The 21,409-nt window shown below is 42.3% G+C and overlaps 2 protein-coding genes across 2 annotated transcripts in view; one reads left to right on the top strand and one right to left on the bottom strand.

Annotated features, from left to right (window-relative positions):
• Positions 1 to 6,004: 6,004 nt before the first annotated feature.
• The window catches only part of T265_15455 (hypothetical protein), a gene marked incomplete at both ends in the record, with an annotated part of 21,368 nt that continues 5,963 nt past the window's right edge, over positions 6,005 to 21,409 (top strand). Inside the window, 3 exons of the mRNA XM_009178185.1 lie at positions 6,005 to 6,308; positions 8,316 to 8,368; positions 10,360 to 10,449. Coding sequence (XP_009176449.1) covers positions 6,005 to 6,308; positions 8,316 to 8,368; positions 10,360 to 10,449 — 447 coding nt within the window. The remainder of the gene's footprint in view (positions 6,309 to 8,315; positions 8,369 to 10,359; positions 10,450 to 21,409) is intronic.
• Positions 6,777 to 21,322, bottom strand: T265_11510 (hypothetical protein; the record flags this gene model as incomplete). Its single annotated transcript, XM_009178186.1, has 2 exons — positions 6,777 to 6,953; positions 21,119 to 21,322. 2 exons carry the CDS (start codon positions 21,266 to 21,268, stop codon positions 6,777 to 6,779), a joined length of 327 nt encoding a protein of 108 aa, XP_009176450.1.

The following is a 21,409-nucleotide window of genomic DNA, read 5'->3' on the forward strand; positions in this document are numbered from 1 at the left end:
CTAGTGTTGACCACTTTCTACCCTTAGATACACAATCAAAATTTCATGAAACACCCAATTGAACATAGAAAACAATTTTAGAATTTCTTTCAGAAAATGAAATTATTCATTCGGAGACCGAAATTTTCTCTCATGGATTCCAGAATTTTAAAATTCTTTTTTTGAAAACAAATCAATTTGGAGATAATGCAGGACACGGATTTATTCGGTGTTACTGTTATTCATGTAGTGAGTCTGTCTCCAGGCTCCCTGGATAAATGCTAGTGGGTGTAGGTACCTGAGAATGATTGAAGTGAGCCAGCACTAAGCCACCCAATTTCTACCTTTATTCATTTATTCACAATCAATTATGTTGGAGAGGCTGCCAAATAGGTTTGTTAATTGATGTCTCTCGCGTTCCTGTTGTCATTCTCACCCCAGTTTGCCTGAATAAATGCATGGAGATGTAGGCACCTAACTGTGGCCAGCTAGCACCCAGAGCTTCCGTTTACTTCACTTATTGCTTTTTCAACAACTAGGCTTTTAAACAAATCATGGTTGCACCTCAGCGTAAAAGTCAACACACACATATTGTAGTCGCCTCCAGACGCTTCCTGGATTCGCCATTGGCAAACAGCTTTCGATGGACAAGGAATCAGGATTGGCCATTGGTTTCGATCAGAGTTCGTCTTGGCAACCTGCTTGATCGAAATGCCGTGCTCAGCAAACTCACCAACAATTAAGTTTTAAGTTCTCATTATTCAGCGACCGTCGTGAAAGTAATATGAGTGCAGATGGAGAGTATATACTAGATTTCTCTTACTTCACTTGAATGTAAAGGGATGGTTTTTGCGAGTCGATTAAGTGTGAAGAACACCATTATCACAGACATATTTATTATTCACGTTTACCTGTTTCAGGACGTCAACGCGGATATGGTCGCAAAAGCATTTTCAGGCGATAACGAACTTGAAAGCAAAAGAAGGTGCTGAAAGGGTGAGGTGTTGATGCTCTTGCTGTGTTGCAATTCAGCGTTTTCGAATTTGCGAAACGCGTGGTTAATATTCTCGTTAGTCATGTGGCGCATAATCTCTTTAGGTAACCTCCCAGATCAGCGTTTTCGAATTTGCGTAACGCGTGGTTAATATTCTCGTTAGTCATGTGGCGCATAATCTCTTTAGGTAAACCTCCCAGAAGGCAGTCGAAAAGATATGCTGTACTCCAAGAGAAACCTGGTTTATTACTTCCAGACCACGGGTTATTATTATTCCGTAGGCATCAACCGCTACTTTCAAAATAGTTTCGAAATTATTCAGAAATCAATCCGAAGTCAATCTGCGGTGCTGTCGATTGGCTGAATAGTACTCTTTCAAATGCGTATAGCCCTTCACTGGTAACACTCTGAGCATTTAGAATGCCTGTCTCACCCTGGGTTCCATGCGGATTGGTAACGTCAAATTTCGTCTGTCAGATACCTTGCAGGAAACCAGGAAAACTTTCATCCCCTTGCAAATCGTAAATCTCTCATTCGGTCAGTTATACACTATGTGGACTCTGAATGGCGGCGCAATTCTTGTGCGTATTAACCGATTCAGAGATTTCAATCCCGCAAGCAGTTTCTTGCAATAGAGAAAGACGGGTAATCAAGGGTGACAATGTTCCTTGCAAGACGCAAACAGTGTTATCAACGGAAAGAGCCTTCATTCGAACAAACTCCGATTAATCAGGCTACAACACAACAGGAAATCAGAACGAACCAAAGGAAAAGAAAAACCAAACTCAGAAGTCGGACTGAGAGCCAATCAAATGAAGGAAGGAAACCGTTATACAAGAGTAATCAGCAACCGATCGATCAGATCATGAACAAATGATGCTGAGAGAAAACACTTGAGGTCAGGGAATGCGGACCATATGCAGCAACTACATTTTCAGACAGAATGTGTTGTTGGCATATTCTGGGAATGCAGCAGACGGATGAGCACTCTCTAGATCAATGAACAATATCAGGCAGATATGGAAGAACTGCCGACCCAATCTTTCACTCATAATGTCACTTCAGTTAATGACGGAACATTTGCAAACCGATCACCAGGATCAGAAAGCAGCTGAGCATATGGCTTTGTGAAAGTCCCTATTCAAAAAGTAGGTTCGTCTTACCTTGGTTACAATGTTGTTTCTCTGTAGTGAATACAACATGAGGATATTTTCATTAACAAATTTATTTATGCTGCCGAGAGCGTGATTTGGGAAGAGCAGAGTGTCACCGTTCGAATGACAAATGATAAAACTAACTAAATTGGAATACTGGCTCCAACCGCCTTCATTTAGGAAAAGTCGAAAGAGCTGCTATATCACGTGAAACAACAGCAAATCAACAGGCGTCCGAAAAATCCAATTTTCATTCCCATATTAATGTGGCCATGCAAATAGCACACTAATCGAATTCAAATTAGGTGCTGATTATAGCCAGTAGCGTGTACCAAGCAACACTCTGATCCGCGTGTTCGTTATCCGTTTACTTCATGAGTAAGGTGCTCTACAGATAAGCCGCACAGGAATTGTACGGATAAATAACCCAAAGTTGAATGTATTTTTTCTACACACCATAGTCTTATACAATGGACAGAAATGAACTGTGGAACGTTTAATACCCTTCTGATTTCCTTCATCACCAATTAAACAAGGCCGCGTACATTGCAACCCATCTTCTGAAAATTATGTCTAAGCACATATATTCGGGGATTATTAGAACTGCTATCCCAATCACACGGTTTCTTTGCTGTGCTCTACTATGTGCGAGAGCGCCACCAGATTATATACCATTCAAGGCCACTTAATTTTCCCGTTGACTTGCAGCGGTCCTGGAGAAAACGTTTTCATCTATTACACTGGCCAAGGTGGGACAACATGTGTTACTTTCCCAAATGAAAAAGTAAGTTTTGATAAGCTTGGCACACAGCTGTTCAAAAGGAGGCCAAATTGAGAACGGATTTAATAAGCGCATTGCTTCCCGTGGCTGACGCATCCAACGAATGGTGGAAGAGAAGCTACGACGTTCGGACGTCACACAATGTCAAGTTCGGTAGGCCACGTCAAGGTGTTATACTGATAACATTATATAGATTTCGTTTTTACAAAGATCAACGTTCCTTAAATCAGAGGATTCCAGGTGTAATGAGCGAACCGTATCTTGGAGTGATGGTTATAACGGAAACTCCGGTTTGGCATAACAAAGTCGGAACTGGGTTTCTATGCGGTACTAGGAGTGTAAGAGAAATTCACGTTGACTCAGCGGGTGCCCCGGTTCTTGCCTTCTACCTACGCTCAGCTCCATTCTAAGATACCCCCTCAGCCACCGACATGAATGGTCCGGGTCCTCTCCTGCCACAAGAGCAGAGTTCGATGAAGCACAAGCCTAATCGCGTCCCTCCAGTAAACACATTCTTCTGATATCTCTTTTAAGAACGCCGCCAGCCGTTTTAACATGCGGGGTTCTTACTAAGCCATCTGGGCTTGCCTCACAAATACCCACTAACTCCAGAGGCCATTTCTCACGAGGCACGTCCCCACCAGAGACAAGAACCAAGTCTCCTCGTTTCAATCCTCGGGTTGCTCTGAGCTACTTCGTATGCACCTACGTCGTTGGTAGATATTACCTCATCGAACGACGCCAGAATACGCCAGCAAGTTAATTGACCTGTTTCCAAACGGCATGATCTTGTGAGCGCAAACCGTCGTGACCAGGTACCGCAAGAGACCACCGCATGAGCAACAAATTGTTTCTAGTAAGTGGCTCCAAATCGTTTGAGTCTAATGATAGCGGGACTATAGGTCGATTATTTAAAATCCGTTCCGCCTGTATAAGAAGCGTGTTCAGTTTTTCATCAGTCAAAAAATTTTCCCTACATAGACATAAAAGGATACGTCGTACCGACCTCATTATACGCTCCAACACACCACCACGATGACTAGCTGCTCGTGGACTGAAGTGCCAGTGTATACCTATAGTCGAAAACCGGTCTGATACTTTACTTGGACTCCACCGCGTTGTATCATCCCGAAATTGCGTTAGCGCGCCAACAAATTGTGTACCATTATCACTGTAGGTACCGGTGGGCTTGCCACATCTACCAACGAAGCGTAGCAAACATTGTAGGAATGAATCTGTCGACAGGTTGCCTGCTATTTCCAAATGACCAGCTCTAGTCTTCAGAGGGTTAAAGATTCAACCATAGAGCTATTCTTGTGAACGTCCGCGTTTGGTCCCAAAAGGTCCAAACTAATCCACTCCCATGCACTCGAAGGGGAACCAACCCACTTCTACTCTGTCTGCCGGTAAGGGAGTCATCATTTGTGTACCGATCTATGCTCACCGTCGTCTGAATAGAGAGCAGGCAACAATTACTCGTATAACGGCGCCCGTCGCATTGATAATCCAATATCGCTCCAAGCCGCACAGAAATGGTAGGAGGTGACTCCAAACGGGTGAGATGTCTATTGAAATTCAGTGGGTTCTCCAGAGAACACATAGATTTCCGCCACAGGAATTTCAGAGCGCCTCCATTGCAGGGGTCAAACTTGACCTGTAGGGATACTTTTCGATGTCTGCTGCCACAACAACTTGTTCCAAACGAAAACCTAGCATAACATTTACAAGTTTTTCGGTTAACTCAGGGCCCTGATACAGGTGATCGTTTAGGGACACACCATGACATTTAGAAGCGCAGTCAAATATGACCCGATTCTTTTCTGGCTTTTTTGGTTTAACAACCGGATGGTGTGGGAGGTACCACTGCTTTGAATTTAATGACGATGTGGGAGAATCTGCCACCCGTTCAATGTGTCTCTTCCCTAGGTATGCGCAAAGCAGCTTATCGTACTTTTTGTGTAAAACACGATCCTTGCACAGTCATATTTCCAGATTATTTTGGCGTTTTCTGGCCACCCGGAAGTTATCGGTTGCGGTAAGTGTGTTATCCTTCCATGTGAGCGGCAGCTGATAGTGCCTACTTCCTCGCACCGCATCAGACTCCGATTTCAACCGTGCTCTTTGATCCTCTAAAGGGAGACTAGTGTTCGGTGCTGAAGTGACTGCGAATTCCGAGTTGTACAGTCGCTGCAAATGCCTATGGATGCCCTGAATGCATCCGGTTATACAATGCCTAACGACCTTCTGCTTCGTCCGTTTCTCATCAAACCAAGAAGTATCCAACTGAGTAAGGTTTCGGCAGCAAAACGGCTGTCTTTTGCCCTTCAGGTGCAGGTCGAAGACCCAGAGCGATTCGGATACGTCACACCCAATATGGATTCCAAAATCGTCTTCTGTCAGTTCGTCGAACGCAATTTCCTTATTGTGAGGCCACTTGCGAGTCGCTACTTTGATAGTTGGGACAGCTCGCATAGGTAAGCTCTCAACGACGAATGCCTTGTCAATATCTGTCGACTAGCTTTCATCCATTGATGAAAGCCTGATGTCATTTGCTTCCGATGTGCATCCCATAGAACCACTCAATGTATCAATGGCCATAGATGTGGGAGACTGACTTACCCCGTTTCTCACCGAAAGGTCCCGCGTTACGAGAGTTATTTCGGACCCAGCATCTAAAATCGGAAGACTGTCATCCTGGGCGTTGTATCAATGGCCATAGATGTGGGTAGCAGACTTACCCCGTTTCTCACCGAAAGGTCCCGCGTTACGAGAGTTATTTCGGACCCAGCATCTAAAATCGGAAGACTGTCAAAACTCCTGGGCGTGCCGGAATCCGACTACCTCGAGTTAGGGCATCCAACCTCCGCTGTGAGGACGCCGGGGCTCATTTTCCGGGTTCTGATGTATGTAACAAACTATGATGTCGCCCCACAACCCGGCTGGGCGCATCGAACTAGTGGTTTGCAATCATGGGCCATGCGGGTGTCTCCTAACCAGGCAAAGCATGCATTATGCTCCCCATGCATTTCCATCTGTCAGGAACTTTCATAGACAAAAATCGCTGGCAATTGGAAATTGGGTGGGGTTGTGAACATAATGCGTGAGCACATGGACGACCGTCTTCCTTTGGAATACATTTGGTTAGAAATCTTGCGGAACCATCCGGTATACAGGCTTGGTTGTTTGGCAGAAGTCGACGTTACTGACGGGCGTCTTACGTCTTGCTCTCGAGCCAGGTGCCCAAACAGCCTACTTAACACTCGGGAGCGCGTGTTCACGAACTCTGTCAAGCCTTTGGACGTTGGGCCCCGGACACTCGCGGACATGTTATCTGCCACCTTAGCCCCTTTGTGCTGCAATGGCGAGGGACGGGAAAGCACCCTTCTCTCCACAACCCCTAGTGAGTGTAAGTCTGAGACGTAACACATTTGCGTCAGCGCAATTTCTGAAATGTGCATTTTTACGCACAAGTCCGACAAAGACTTGGCTGCTCTAGTGGTCTGTTGTGCAAAACGAAACAGGCTTTCTAGTAGACAGCGAGCGGTAATATGAGGCCGATCAAAGAGATTGCGTAGAATCTCCCTAGCCTTGGAGTATGCTACTTCCGGTGGGAGCATCACACCTTCCTCAATGGCCACATTCGCGTCGCCTTGACAGTAGTGGATTAGGTTAAGGAGCCGCTGACCGGCGTACTGCAACTTGCTCTCAATGTATACCTTAAATTGGCGGGTAAACCTCCAGTAATGACAAAGATTACCATCAAAGTATGATAGTTCCACCTCTGGTAGGTACATAGTGGCTGTCACTCGAGTGGCGGAAACGACCGGTTTTGGCCCTGGAGATGGACCTCTGATATCACCAGCACATTCTAGTGTTTTTTGTCACTCTGACATTGATTCCCGTACTCCGTTATTTGTTCCTTTGAGGCCAGTGTTTCCCAGACTTCATCGAGTACTGCAATGAGCAAACGGTATCTTCGAGTGACGCATAATGTCAGAAATTCCGGGTAGGCTAAACAAAGTCGAAGCTGGATTTCTGTACGGTACTACTAGTGTAAGAGAAATTGGCAAACTACACAAACCTTGACAGTAGATACGCGTCCAAAACAGACACTCAGCGTGGATGCAAACGGCCGGATTACCTCAAGGACAAGTGGGGGAAGTGGCAAGCACAAACAAACGTCAGCTGATATATTCACAATAAAAAGAAAAGTGGGGCGGGGGATACAAATGGAGACATAACAAAGGTGGGGAATTTCATTGTCAACATAACAGATGATACACCGGGGTTGCTGCATTTGCACTGTCGAGCAAGCGTAAGTACGATAACCAAGAAAGCTGGTCGCATACGGTCACTCCTGCGGCGTAGATGATACGAAGACTAGATGCCCTATTTCATTCTAGAGAGACAGCACGAAGCTATGCGACTATGAATTGGCCCTCGTACATTATGAATGAGAATGCCCTCTGTGGTGAAAAGCCGGCAATCAATGTATAACTGTTCCATCCTCATTTGTAATCATCTGTGGTGCGCTTTACAGCTGCAAAATTGAACTGTTTGGCAAAGGGGCGCAACCAAAAGCCCGATTTATCCGCAGCTGGTCAAGCTATAACGTCGTTCATCCTTCAGTCAATGAAACCACATCACTGCTGAATTATTCATGGGGTAAAAACATATATAGCAAATTCATTAACCGTGTGAATTCACCGTTCAGTACTAATTACTGTGTGTTAGTAGTGAGATGGGATTTGGGATACTTCAGTTGAATGGAAATCAACCTAAATATGCACCAAATGTGATTAGGGCTAGAATTCCCTCCACAGATTGGCTTACCATACACGGCGGCGTTTGACTACTCAATGAGCAGTACATGACTTTTGCTGCGATTCCTTAAATCAAGGATAAATGCACCCTTATAGGGACCTTTTGTCCTGAGCATACTCAAGTGGCTTTTGATCGGTGTAGCCATACCTAAAATGCAACCAAACGTATTTAAACCCACCACGGCGAATATGATGTGGAAATGGATAAAAACTGTCATGAAATTGACAATCGGAGTGATAAGTGAATCAATCGTACAAACCGACAACTCGTTATTTCGAATTTTCGATTACGAGCTTAATAATTCCGATATTGGTTCTTGCTAGCACAATCCAAGTGGGACTGACTGAATGCAACCCGGATAACTGGCTGAAACTACAGAGGACACGGGGTCACTGTTTATCCAATAAAACAACGACAATCAACAGGGTAATAGGCTATATCTTCAGGGAGACTGAGGAAAACACATTCAAACGTAGTACTTCAACTGATTCTGGTGTAAAGTATCTCCAAAATCTCGGTACTCTTGCAGCTATAATCGTCCAATTTAATGCAAACTTTCTTTTTTATTTTTGCTTTGCTACAGCTCACTGCCACGCAATTGAACAAAATCCTCGCCAAAATGTATTCAAACAAAAAGTATAACCAATTGGTGTTGTATATGGATGCTTGTTACTCGTGCTCTATGTTCCACAGCCTTCATCCTTCAGATGCGTGAGGGAAGTAGCGTAACGTTTGTGGCTGGCACTCGTGAGGATCATGTGAAATATCATCCAGAATTTAACCTCACATATGGCAAAATACCACACGCGCAAGTACAACGAAATGCAGTAGCAAGCAGGGTTCATTTATGTCCTCTTGTGATCCTTGAATGAAGACAGTCCCCAGCCATCTACAAGAAGCTTCCGGCCGGATAGCGAATAACGTGCAACCTTCATCAATTAATGTCACCACTCTTGCTGAACTTATTCGGCTTGTAAGAAGGGGTCACTGCAATATCGGTGAAACACCTGTGACATTTGGGTTCCCCCTGCAGCAAACGCCATTCCCAGATGGATACGGTATTGCTAATTATGAGTGGATCTTGGGTCGTTTATAATAAGTACTCTTTCACGGATCACACAACCGGTATAATACAAGTGTCGTTCTCGACATTGGTGTCGTTCGATGTGGTTTTACCAGAAATAGACATATTATACGTCTACATACTGATGTCATTTAGACGGCCTGAATTGATTCCAAGGATTGATTATGCTTGAAGCAAGTTCGAGGACTGCGCCTTGCTTATTGACCCAAAATTCTTGAAAAAACATGCTGTTCTGTTAAAGATTTTTCAGCGAACCACTGATTAGTGTGTTGGTTTCCGAATGCTTGTAGCGTCAAGAGTTCTGCGAGTCAGTGTCATTTCGTCGGTGATATAACTGACTATTTCACACTTTTTAATAGTGTTTCATTTGTTCTTTTGTCTGAACGCCCAAAATTTTCAGTCTATGTGACAACCTCAGCCAAATAAAGCAAAAAAGCAGGGCTGTCTTTTGTAATGACAAGCAAGTCACTTCATGTCTTTCGACCGAATAATTGTATGCCTGGATTACGTATTCGGAATACGTGAGTTTTGTCAAAATCGTTGCAGATAAGCCGCAAATGATTATTCACCGCCACCGTCACCATCGCAACCATCACTGTCACTCCCACTGCCTTCGCCAGCACCACCGCCAACGCCAACTTCGTTTTCAAACATGAAGAAAATTTTTGGAAACGCGGCAGTAATGACTGTCCGGCGACCCAAAATAATGAAATCATTAGTTGAATATCAAACATTTCTCACTGACCTTCCGATCTGTTACCCCTCCGACCTCGCAGAGAGATATGAATGAGAATATCGAAAGTCTGAGTGCTATAAGTATAACACGCGCTCTAATACGGAGGTCGCATGATTCCCAATGTCACTGGTTAAAACGCTGCAACGTTGGGCTTCCTATCAATGTTAGCGCTGTTGTTGTCATTCTCCCATTAGATCAACTGAGTGAGTGTCTGGGGCTGCAGGTGTATCGGAATTATTGTCGTAGCTCAGTGCCAAGTCGTTTCCCACCCATTTGGATTCTCTTCATTTAAATAGGATTTCAAATGAATTTTGAATGCACGCACGGAGGCGTCAGAGTTGAAGACCGCGGTTGACGGTAGTGTTGATGATGATGGCGATGATGGCGATGATGGTGATCGCCCTAGAGCGTCCCATCCTCAACATGTGTATGTGTATATGGCCTTGGTACAGCGGACTGCTCTCTGATTCATCAGTATTATGCGTCGTTTCGTATTTCGGTTGCAGCTGAGAGGAGTGTTGTAATTCGTGCCCAGTTAAATTGTCATAAACCTAGAGGTGAGCAGAACTTGGCACTGCAGAAGGGAACTAAGAACCCCATGAAAATGTTGTGTTGAATCTGTACGGTGTCCTTGAACAGTGGAGTGATCACTGGTTTATCAGTGGTATGTGTCGTTCCACAACCCGCTTGTCGTAACTCAAGTGGTTCCACTAGTTTTGCCTAAATTGGATCCATGTTAACGTCGCGTAAGGATATCCGTCTGCTTCACATAGCCTACCTTTGTCATTATTCCATGCCCGCCTGCAGAAAGAATTGAAAATGCGTACACTGGATCAACAGTACGAGGAGGTGAAAAAGCGGACAGAATGTAGTCACGTGATGAAGTACGGTGTGATGGTGAGTCATCAACTCTCACGGAGAAATTCATTTGAGTCACTTGTGAAAAGCCAGACTGTTATGGAAATGAGTGATTTGTCGAGATGACAGTGGAATTTGGTTGCATTTGAAGGTTGTCGTTCAACGTCGAAAATATCTTACTAGGTACTTCAGGTTCCATAGACGACGTTCAGCAATGTAGCTAGTCTAGGCATCTAGATATGCAGGCCTACGCCGTGTCCTCTTTTGCATAACCAAGCAGTGACGTTGGGTACCTTGTGATCTTTACCCTTCTGTGCTAAGGCAAAATATTAACTCAAATCTATATGAAACATCCAGCCTCTCGGTTTCCCAGGACAGATTGTCTTCACTGAAATGATGAAACAGCCAACCGAAAGATCTGTTAGGTGGCGATAAGTGAAAGTGCACAATTACATGGGTACAGACGCTTGATATAAGCACGCCACAGATTCGTGGTGCGATTAAAGTTTAAAATATAGAAACTGACGAAGCCTTCAATGAACTACCCAGCTGAATTTAGCGATTAAGTCAGGTATTCAGGCTCTTTGTATGGTTAAAGGGATGTTGGATAGCTTGGTTTGAACATTGAAATAATTTATACAGGTTTTAGTAGCTGACAGGCTCACTGCTTACTGAACCAGCTAGTACCACGAAGCACACATTCGGAACGTACGTCAACCAATGGGAGAGCGCGCACGTGTTACCCAAGGCTAGAACATCGGATGTATTTGAGACCTCTTCCTCTTTGAGAAATACGTTTCTGAGTGGATAATACACTGACAAGCGTCTGCGTATTGTTCATTTCACACGATAGGAAGTCTCCTAGTGGGAATGTTTCAAGGTGATTATGATCTACTGACGCACCGGAATGATGTGGCAATAAAAGCAGATGTTTGTCGCAATTTTCGATATTTTGAGTTGTCCATTGGAAAAGTAATTAATTACACCGTTATATGTTTAGGGAACCAAGTGACCAAACCACAGTGCAACACCAATCTAATACGTTGGGTTGGTTTGAAGTCGATTGTGTCAGACACTTCAGTGACAGAAAGGCTTTCAACCATCCGAGTCTTTATAACCACTGGCCTTCCTGTTATGCGAAGGCACCTAATTTTCCCCACAATCAACTACCTGCTCAGGATCTCTAATCCATATCCTGAATCGGTTTTACTGCTAGTGTATTAAGGGATTTAACATGGTTCAGTTCTGTGCGTTCTGTTTCGAAAAACGCGTACTTGAGACGTGCAGCTAAATTCAGTTCCCGGTGGACCAATCCTATCTCGATAGCTACAACAAGGGTGATTGGTGCGAACAATGTCTCATAAGATCTGTCAAATAATTACCAGCTCCCTGATAGAATGGTATGTACAGGGATATATATACATATATGTATATATATATATATATATATGTATCATTTTGCAAAATCCCTTTGTGCAGAATAAGCCTGTTTTTAAACTAGCACCTTTGAAAACCACTCGGACTACTATTGTAACGCTGGATACTACTGATGGAGCGTCCGGGTAGTATGTTTTCTCGTAAATCCGCTTCGTGTCTCTTTAAAAGTGAGACCCATTACGGAATTTATGAAGTCGCATTTGCTTGCATTTGAGCAACAATCAGTGAATATCCAGGAAAGTTTAGGAATGCGCGTTCAAGGAGAAGATGGATATTCGGTTTTTGTAAGCACGATGCATATGAGAGTTTTGCTTCCCTGCCCAATAGTCTGTAACTTTTCAGTTGGCGTTTTTTAATAGATAACTCCGCAGCGAAGGCTTTCTTCCTTTCACCACGAAGCACCATATTGTCCGGATGACCATGTTTCAAATACAACTAGCGAAGCATTACTCTCATTGAAGCTCCAAACTGCAAAACTCCTATGATTCTGCTCATTAATAGTTGAGTAGTGTAGCAAACAGCCGAATTCACTCACCTATGCCCAAACAAATTTCCACTGAAACCGTGGGAAGAAATATTTTCTTATTATGGCTCCCAAGGCATTTAATGCTGCGCACAGTCAGGCATATTTTACGTGGGCCTGTTTTTATCGCAAAAGCGTAGAACGCGTTTGGATTCCACTGCTGTCGGTAAAAAGTTGCGCACAGTGAAAATCACTTGGATTGCTGCTTCAGTCAATAGTATTTCGAGGCGTTATGATTACTAGCTTTAATTAGTGGGGTTTAGTACGGTAAGAAACAAATGTAATTTTATCTTAAAGCTGTATTTCTATCACTAGTCGGTTAAAGGATACATAAATTTAGTTTCGCCTCAGGTCTATTGGCCCTAAAAGATCATGCTGCTAGTTTTGCTTTCCTGATTTAGGCGTTTAACAAGCAAACATGTCAGTGTATTATAAAACACAAACATAAAACTTGAGGATTATATACTGTCCCCTTCTGGGTTGTAAGGCATGCTAGAAGATGGTGTACGGAATGTAAATTTTGCATACAACCAAGGGAATGATGACTTTAGTGAAATGAGGCTTGCGCCCAGTGCCCACTGATGCTCTTTTAAGACTGCAGTCGACGCATAAAAGTTTAACCCTGTATTCATAAACAATTTCTTGTGCCTGTGTCATACCTGTGAAGAGGTGAAGCTTACCGTGTCGAAAAACAGACTAGTCAACTAATGAACAATGCGGTTAAATCCAATAGCTTCTAGCGGGCATGTCACTCATTGGCCAAAGGTACTAGGTTGACGTGTTGGATGCAAACCTGCAAATCTTGATGTGTTAGAAAAGGTAGACATTCCGTTGGGAACAACAAAATAAACAATGATTGGCTTCAACATTTCCGCACAACTCAGCACCGTAACCGATATTTCCTCAATCTGGTTTTTGCATCTAAAAGTGGCACAAACATAAGGTTTCCAAACACGTAGGTATGTGCTACAACTTAAAGAAGTAGCATCTATCGGTGCGACTGATGAGTGCATGTTTGTTGACAGGTTAAAATTTTCATTAGACTAAGCATAAAGTGCGAAACAACCAGCTAGCAACTTTGGTGTATTATTAATCGATGAACACAATAGACATGCGAACATCTCCAAATGTGCTGAACTACCGCTAACCAAAAATGTGCACACATGTCACAACATGCTGTTTCTATTATTTTTGGTTCACCGAGGAGCATGTTTTATGAGCTTTGATTTTATGTATAGCTTAAGGATATTAGCGAAAAGGCGTAAAAGTGTTATGACCAGTATTACCTAGAAAAAAGATAACACAAGCTCTTCCAAATTTGATGTAGCGTGGACCGTGATTTAACAAATTCGGCACTTAATATAACCTTGCATATGGACCTCGAAGGATAAAAAAATGTGTCGGTTTTTATTCAGTAAATGTTTAACGACCGATTACCGCAACTTGACCTGTGAACGCAACGTTAGGTCAGATTTACTAGATATATACCGAAATGTCGAGCAATACTCTATAGGTTAGAGGGACGAACTGGAGGTCTGCGCGGGTTCCCGAACCAAGTACAAATTAAAACAAAGAAAAGCAGCATACAGTATTGATTCGAAAGCTCGAAATTACGAAGCGGCTTTGTGCTGTGCATCAATAGTTTCCCTCAGTTAAGCAACTTAATTTAATTCAAACTTACTCAGCGGTATAAGGTCATTGTATTCTGTAAGTCGAAAAGTACGCCTTCACCAAAATGCTTTGCCTTTGTACATATGCACAAATGCAGAAAGAGACGAAACAACGTGGTGTTGCGTCGTAACTGGGCAAGTTACTCACATTATTAAACTAATTACAAGGCTCACCTTTGTTCCACTCTTTTCATATGGAGGTGGAAATTTACCAGTAAAGTATGAGAACACATGCTTTTACAATGAAATAAACCACCACATACTCTCGCGATGAAACTCATCAAATTCACTTACTTGCTATGGATTCTCCATTAAAAACTAAATATCAAAAAACACAATATACTAATACATTCACAGCTTTACATGATGTGCGCCCAATTATAATAATTAGTCTTCCACTTGGCTATTTTTTAACTATTTATTCTTCCTTGTTCGTTATATGTATTATCTACCTGACGAAATACTTAGATACTTTGTTGAATGAATTTTGAAGAAACGGAGTTATTCTAAGCAATGCGCAATGCTATGACCTAGCGCAGTTAACTGCTAGAGTTTTGACATCGGTCAAAAAATACCGCTAAACAGAGGCGTTCTTGGGCTCCTAAATTGTGGGCAGTTACTTTATCTTTTCTCAACTATGCAGCAGTTAAACGCGGAGAATAACGTAAAACTAGCTAACTTACAAGACACTTGCAAAATATCTACTAAGAGGAACTAAGTGACCCCTCCATTACCATCCAATTTCACTATTCAGATAGCGATAAGTCGACTGAGAAACTTTCCTTATCAGCAAACGTGATTGTCCGTTGTGGGATCCAAATTTGGGAAATCGAAAATCAAATAATAGAAAACGTAAAACAAACCGTTTTCAGTTGTTGTAGCTGAAAAAGATTCGGCACATTTTGGAAATATCAGCTTTCCACAAAACTCTCACTGTCGACCCCAACAATAGGTAACACTCATGCAGCGTTTTAATTCGGTGACGAACAATCCACTCGGATTTACTATTCCAGCTGCGGAAAAAATTTGTCCACCAGGATTTTTGCGAAAAACTAGCGGAATAGATTTTCACAATAAATGGGGCGGTCGTTTTCGGTAATCAAATTTCCCTGTTTTTGGAAAATGCTTGGAAAGTTATGTACAGCTTACATAGGTTTTATAATCACAAGAAAAACAAAATTTCTTGTAAATAGTAGCAAATTTAAAATGTGTTGGAGAAAATGCAAAATATTCCATGTTAATTTAATTTAATAATTCCCAGGGAAAGAAAAATCCACTATTTGTGGCGCGTTGTGCTTGCTATTGTCATCATTGGTTTGGGTGAGAATTTTCAAAGACAGCGTGTCGTTCTCCTTTTAAAACACTAGAATAACGACAACGAATACCAACCAATTCACCGGTTAGAATCTACCCAGCGTGATAAATGGCTCAATCAAGGGACATTGGGGGTGATATGACACTTCTCCTTTGAATTGCATCTACTGCTAACTTTCGATTTGTGAAGAGTGACCTCCAAGCATTGCACGGTGAATTAGGCTGTGGTTCAGAAAAGCTATTGGGCCGCATGCATCAGTAACCGCCTCGGAAACTAGGGTGCGAATAAACCGGGCGATGTTGTCACAAACAGAACTTATGAGTTGTATCAAAACAGGCAGCCAGTGACTGATGTTATGTGCTGTGTGACCAAGGTTAACTCCCTATAAACACACTGTTACATATTGCTTAGACAGTTGCCACGATGTCTTTCTGATGTTACAACCGCGCATGAAATAAGCCATAAGTCTTGCTTATGGAGGCCCGTAGGATGATTAATTAACCTGCAGAAGAGCACATTTGCAAATCTACAGCTGACAGCCACATCAAGAACCTCCACATTTTGGGACCTTTACTCCTGTCATTTGAGCATCTGTATTTTGTTGAACAGCCAGTATGACAACTTTCATCTTGTATCCCACAAGGAACAAACGACGGGATTTTTCGCTTCCACCGACCTGACCTCATACGTATGGCTGGATTTTACCAGATGTCATCATAAAAATTCCCCAAACCTTTCGGCCTAACCAAAATGTATTTGTCGCATCAAAATGTCAGAAAAAGTTTATCCTCTAGATTAGGGTTAAGCGTACGCTGAAAACATTGACGAAACTCAGTCAGATGGAGCAAACTGCGGTGCACAGTTTACGATTTATAATATACAATAGTTGGTTTTATCTGCCAAAGGCCAGAATCGTTCTTCTAAACCTAAGAAATTCATACAATTGGGCTTGATATATCGAATGTTTACATTTTATGAGACAAAGCTTGAGCAGTTGTGCCACCTTACTCCGAATAATGCTGTCCAATTTCAAATAAACTGCGCTTCATAGGTGCAAACAGATGTCTGACAAAAATTGTTAAGTTTCTCCCTCACTTAATTTGTGTACGTTATCTAGGTCTGGATATTTTAACAGGATGCAGAACTTCAAACCTCCAATGTTTATCAATCAGCAATAATTAAAACATTTGTGCGCTAGTAAAATCAATCAAAGATAAATGTCTTGCTCATTGTTAGGCGCGGTTGATCTAAGCAACTTGTGGAGAGTCTGGCGACGCCTGTTTTATGATTCTTGGGACAATCTTCATATCCGTATATAATGTTCAGTTTTTTCGCTTAATCTAGCTTTGCAAAAATATTACTTAGTCATGTCCCTTTACCCTCTGAAGCAACAAAGCAGTGGCAATTTTAATACCTAGAATTGAAAGTGTACCAAAAACTTACGTATTGCTTCGATCACAGTTTCGTCTTTGTGTTGGAATAAAAGTTTGTAAATAAATTGTTTAGCGGCTTGGTTTGGCTCACTGTGGAGGGATAACTATCCACTTTTGAAAACGGCTTCAAGCTAAGCATGTGGCTGGATTCAAATTTCACGTGCCCATTATATGCAAATTCGCTATGTGGGAATCCAGACTTTTCCAGTATATGCTTCAGTAATTTCCTGCAACAAAGCAAACGAATTTTTACTAATCGGATCCCGAAAGGAATCCCTTAGATACCTGAGGCTTCTTCGCTTTCTATTGTTTTGTAAGGAACAAAGCAAGGCTATGGCAGTTCCTTCTACTTTTTAGCTCCACACTTTGAAAGAATTGCTTCCTTTTCACGTTCGGGTTTTTGAATGACAGCCTTAAGATTTATCACACGCCAGGTATCTACGCTATTGTCATGTTATAATATGCTACCAAGCTCATTGGCCCACAGTAATGCTTTGACTTCCTCATTTGACCATTGCGTAGATGATTGTGTAGGCTATTGAATGTTTTGACATGGCTCTGAAAAGCAGGTTTATTAATTTGACTGACATTATTTTCCATGCAGAAACAGATATACTATGCTCCGACAGAACACCTCTTTGCCTCAGGAGAATACAAATGACCATATTTTGCCAAGCGAATATTGGAGGATGTTTCCTGGACTCCATCAACAACAACTGCTTGGTACTAAGTGCTTTGGATGCGTTGAAATATCTTATATACATCTTAGCATGCGGCTCTCAGAAGACAATCTGAGATATCTGAAAGGCGAGCGAGGCTCTTAAGTAACGGGTAGTGACTTCACTTATGATACGTGTCATACGAGTCTCTTGCGATACCGTGAGGCGTTTTCCCAAGCGTTCCTGTGAGTATGAAGCTATTTTATAATAAACAGCAGGGTAGTTTTTCTCGGGCCACAAGCAGTCACCTTTGGTTTTACTGGTGATGGATGATCAGTATTTAGAACATGTTCATATAAACCGAATTTGGAAATAAATTTCTTCTTTGAGAAATCACATTGCTTGTGAGTATGTCGCCCGAGGGCGCCACGCAACGGAAATTAAGGAAATTTTTGTTCCCTATTTTGTTGCGCCTCTTAACTCTTTCACTTGTCTGTGGTCATCAGCCACCTATGAGCTTGCATGATGTATAGAATAACACGAGAATTCACTAGCAAGTTTGCAGGAGTGATATGTGCATTTATGGTTTTGTTTTGCTTAAATATATCCTAAAATTGAGCGTTCGAAAACCAAACATCGTAGTGTTTTCGGATCAGCAATTTAAGCCAGCAAAAGAAAGACAGATTATTAGCCCAATAATGCATGATAAAGGCCAACTTACTCAACGTGGTGATTAAGTCGTATTCTGCAACCCAAAGCAATGGTTTTAAATTTGGGGGTGGGAAATTCAACCGGGAACGCACAAAGTCACGACACACACTTATTGAACAACTGTGTCATAAATCTCCTCTCATATTAGGGACGTTGTGTTTATGTTCATTATTCCTCTGTACACATAAATATCTAAGTTTACAAAAGGTTTTGACACATTAAATAATTTAGGGCAACAAAGGGTGCTAAGTGTTATCGCTTTTATCTATCGATTATTAATAAATGTATAGGAAGTACACAAACTTGGGGTTGAGTGTTGAGTCCGACGTTGGTCGGGCACTTGGTAATCAGCCATAAATACGGGAACCCGAAAGTCAAACTAATAATTATTTGTACGCCAGCCCTTCGAATACATCTAGGCCTCTACATTTGTTATAAATTGAGGGGTGACTGACGGCTAACATTGTGTAGAAAAGGTCACAGCGTAAATATGATCCCCTAATGATGCAATGTTTTCCATTCAATGTGTTTCCATCTATGAAAACGCTGCCTGCTTATTTCCTCAAGGGACATCACATGGTGAAGGATCGCAAAATATATGACCATGAATGAAGGACAAAATATAGTGTATCTTTTGCACTTGTATATTGTTTACCTAAAAAGCCCAAGTGGTGAATCAAAAGGAAGAAGGGACTAACCTTCACTGGAAAGCGATGCTAGGAGACCCCAAATAAAAATGTAAACAGTGGCAAAGAATTATAACGACATCGCTTGTCATGATTTTACTTATACAAGGTCAGATTAATTAAGCCCAAGACAATAAGAACCGTCACGCAGAGTCCCTCGACACTGTGAGATACGGTCCCGTGGGGGGTTTTGAAAGTTTAATTTTTAAATAGTGGACTTTTATATTGTTTTAACGGTTGAGAAGTACTCAGATAGACTGCGTCAGTGGCTTGAAAAACTGCTCTTTATTTTACCGGTTTGTATCTCTAAGATGCAAAGAAATAATCTAGTCTGAGCTTAAAATCTAACTGTAACTTTGAAACGTAGCACCTGATTATGTCATTTTTGCGGAAATAAATATTTTTTCCACTTTAAACTCTTTTTGTTTTGTTTGAGCTATTCGTAATCATGAATACTGGCTTTTGGCATCTTAAGGAATTTCGTTCAGCATATGGTGTTCTCTGTCAACGTTTTGCCTTCAAAGAAGACAGAGAGCCCCCCGTCAGTTAACGCATGATCATTGACTATATCTGGGGCTGCGGTTACTGACCTACTCCGGCCTTTGCAAATTCAGATTATCAGGAATCTACTAAAATGCAAGCAGTGCCAACTGCAAAATAACCGGAAGCCAAAGTTAAACAAAGTGTGTCGGCACAACTACACCTTAAATACCGAAATGAACTTACGCATCATCGGGTCGACTAAAATGCCCAGGAATTATGATGAATTTTTAGAAACCCATACACGAGTATGTAAACAACTTCTCAACCGTAGTGCCAATTACAGGTATTTTCAGAACTTCCGGAAAGTAATTAAATTTGATTTGAAAACTGAAATGCATATTACCCATGCTTGAAGAAATATCAACGCCTTAGTAACTAGTGGTGAGGATATGTAAGCCAAGAGTTCAAGGTTGACTGTGACGCACTCCGTAGTTTGCGTAAAGAGTAGTAACATTTACTCCAGCCTTAATGAATTACCATGAGTTTGTAAAGTGCTTGAAGTTTGATGCTCTAATAATCGTGAACGTACCATTCTATGTCTGCGCTTACTTACATGATCATCAGGAGGAAAGTGATGCACAAGTACCTGGTAATCTATTCATGCGGCATCGCTTGTTTGAGATATTCGAATTGAACTTTAGTGTATCGTTTCAAAAATCAAAAGTTTCTGCCTGCTTACTGCCAAGTTGATAATGACCCCCCTTCGAAGAAATATGAATTTGATTACCTCAAACTGTTCCAGACCATACAAATACAATGCGTAGCGGTATGCTACAAGCGCCCTTATCTAGAGAACAAAACATAGCATTTTACTTTACCTTTGCGTTTTACTTTAATGTAAGTGCTTCAATATTAATTTGTTACGCCCTCTACTCAGACAATTGTGATGACTAAATTCAGCCAGATAATTTGGTTCCCTAGCAAAGCGCGTGCGGAAGCTCGTTGAAGAAACAACTGATAAATAGTTTGCTTGCAAAGCATAATGTGGCGGTTTGTGTACCTCTGCGACCCACTGAACTATATTGGAGGGTCTTCCAGAGTCTTCCACACCAGGTTAGTCGATGGGTATAGATCTGACGAACATTGTCTTCCGGCCTACCGGGTTGGGAGTTGGAGCATGTGTGGCGACGTGTTACGTAAAACTGGTAAATTACTTGCATTTCCAGCCCAACAGCGCCGCCTTGAGGTTAGGCTATTGAGTCAAAGGCTTTGGTTGAGGACCTTAATCGGCCCCTGTTTAGGCGTTGGCCCCCTGGCAGTATCCCAGCTCTCGTACAACTATGACACCTACAGCTACCTACAGCCACCTACAAACACATCGGTGCTACCAAACGGATCGCCTTTCTTGCTGCACACACAGGGGTGGGGAAGTGAATATCTTCTACTACTAACACATTCCTCCTTACACATTCATATTTTTCCACTTCGCTCTCCTTTACCCAATTTCGAACACGTTCGTTAAAGGTCTCAACACTAAGACTGACCCTTTTTCTTGCCCTGCATCACACCCAGCTTAGGCTTCTCTACGTCCGAGTTCAGTCAAAACGCTAAGGATTTCGAAGTCTGTTTTCAAATTCGAAAGGCTATCTACTTAACCACCTTCAGTGTTCGCAGACTGAAGGAAGCAGGTCAACAGGTGACTCTTGCTTGTACGCTGGGTTTTCTCTGCATTGGTGTTTGTTGTTTGTCAGAAACAAGGACGCATAACTCAAGTGCTGTAATTGAACTGACTGGCCCAGTGCTCTCTTTCGGGCCCGGGCTGTGCAACTTTGGTGATGCACAGACCGCTGCAGCTTGATATGCCGGGCAAACAAGCAGAAGTGACTCTGCTTGATTGGATACCCGTTTATAGTTGCCTCTGGGTGGTCCGTTGGGCAACATTTGTGAGAGAATCGAGAGCAGGTTAGCTCCAGCGAACGTCACAGAAGTACGACCCTAAAGCATTAGTGTCAACAAGTAACGGCCAATACCTCAAGAAGCAGGAGTATGGTAGTTCGTGCTGACAGCACCTGAAAGTTGTCC

The sequence above is a fragment of the Opisthorchis viverrini genome, assembly GCF_000715545.1.
Source record: "Opisthorchis viverrini unplaced genomic scaffold opera_v5_517, whole genome shotgun sequence".
Taxonomy (NCBI): domain Eukaryota; kingdom Metazoa; phylum Platyhelminthes; class Trematoda; order Opisthorchiida; family Opisthorchiidae; genus Opisthorchis; species Opisthorchis viverrini.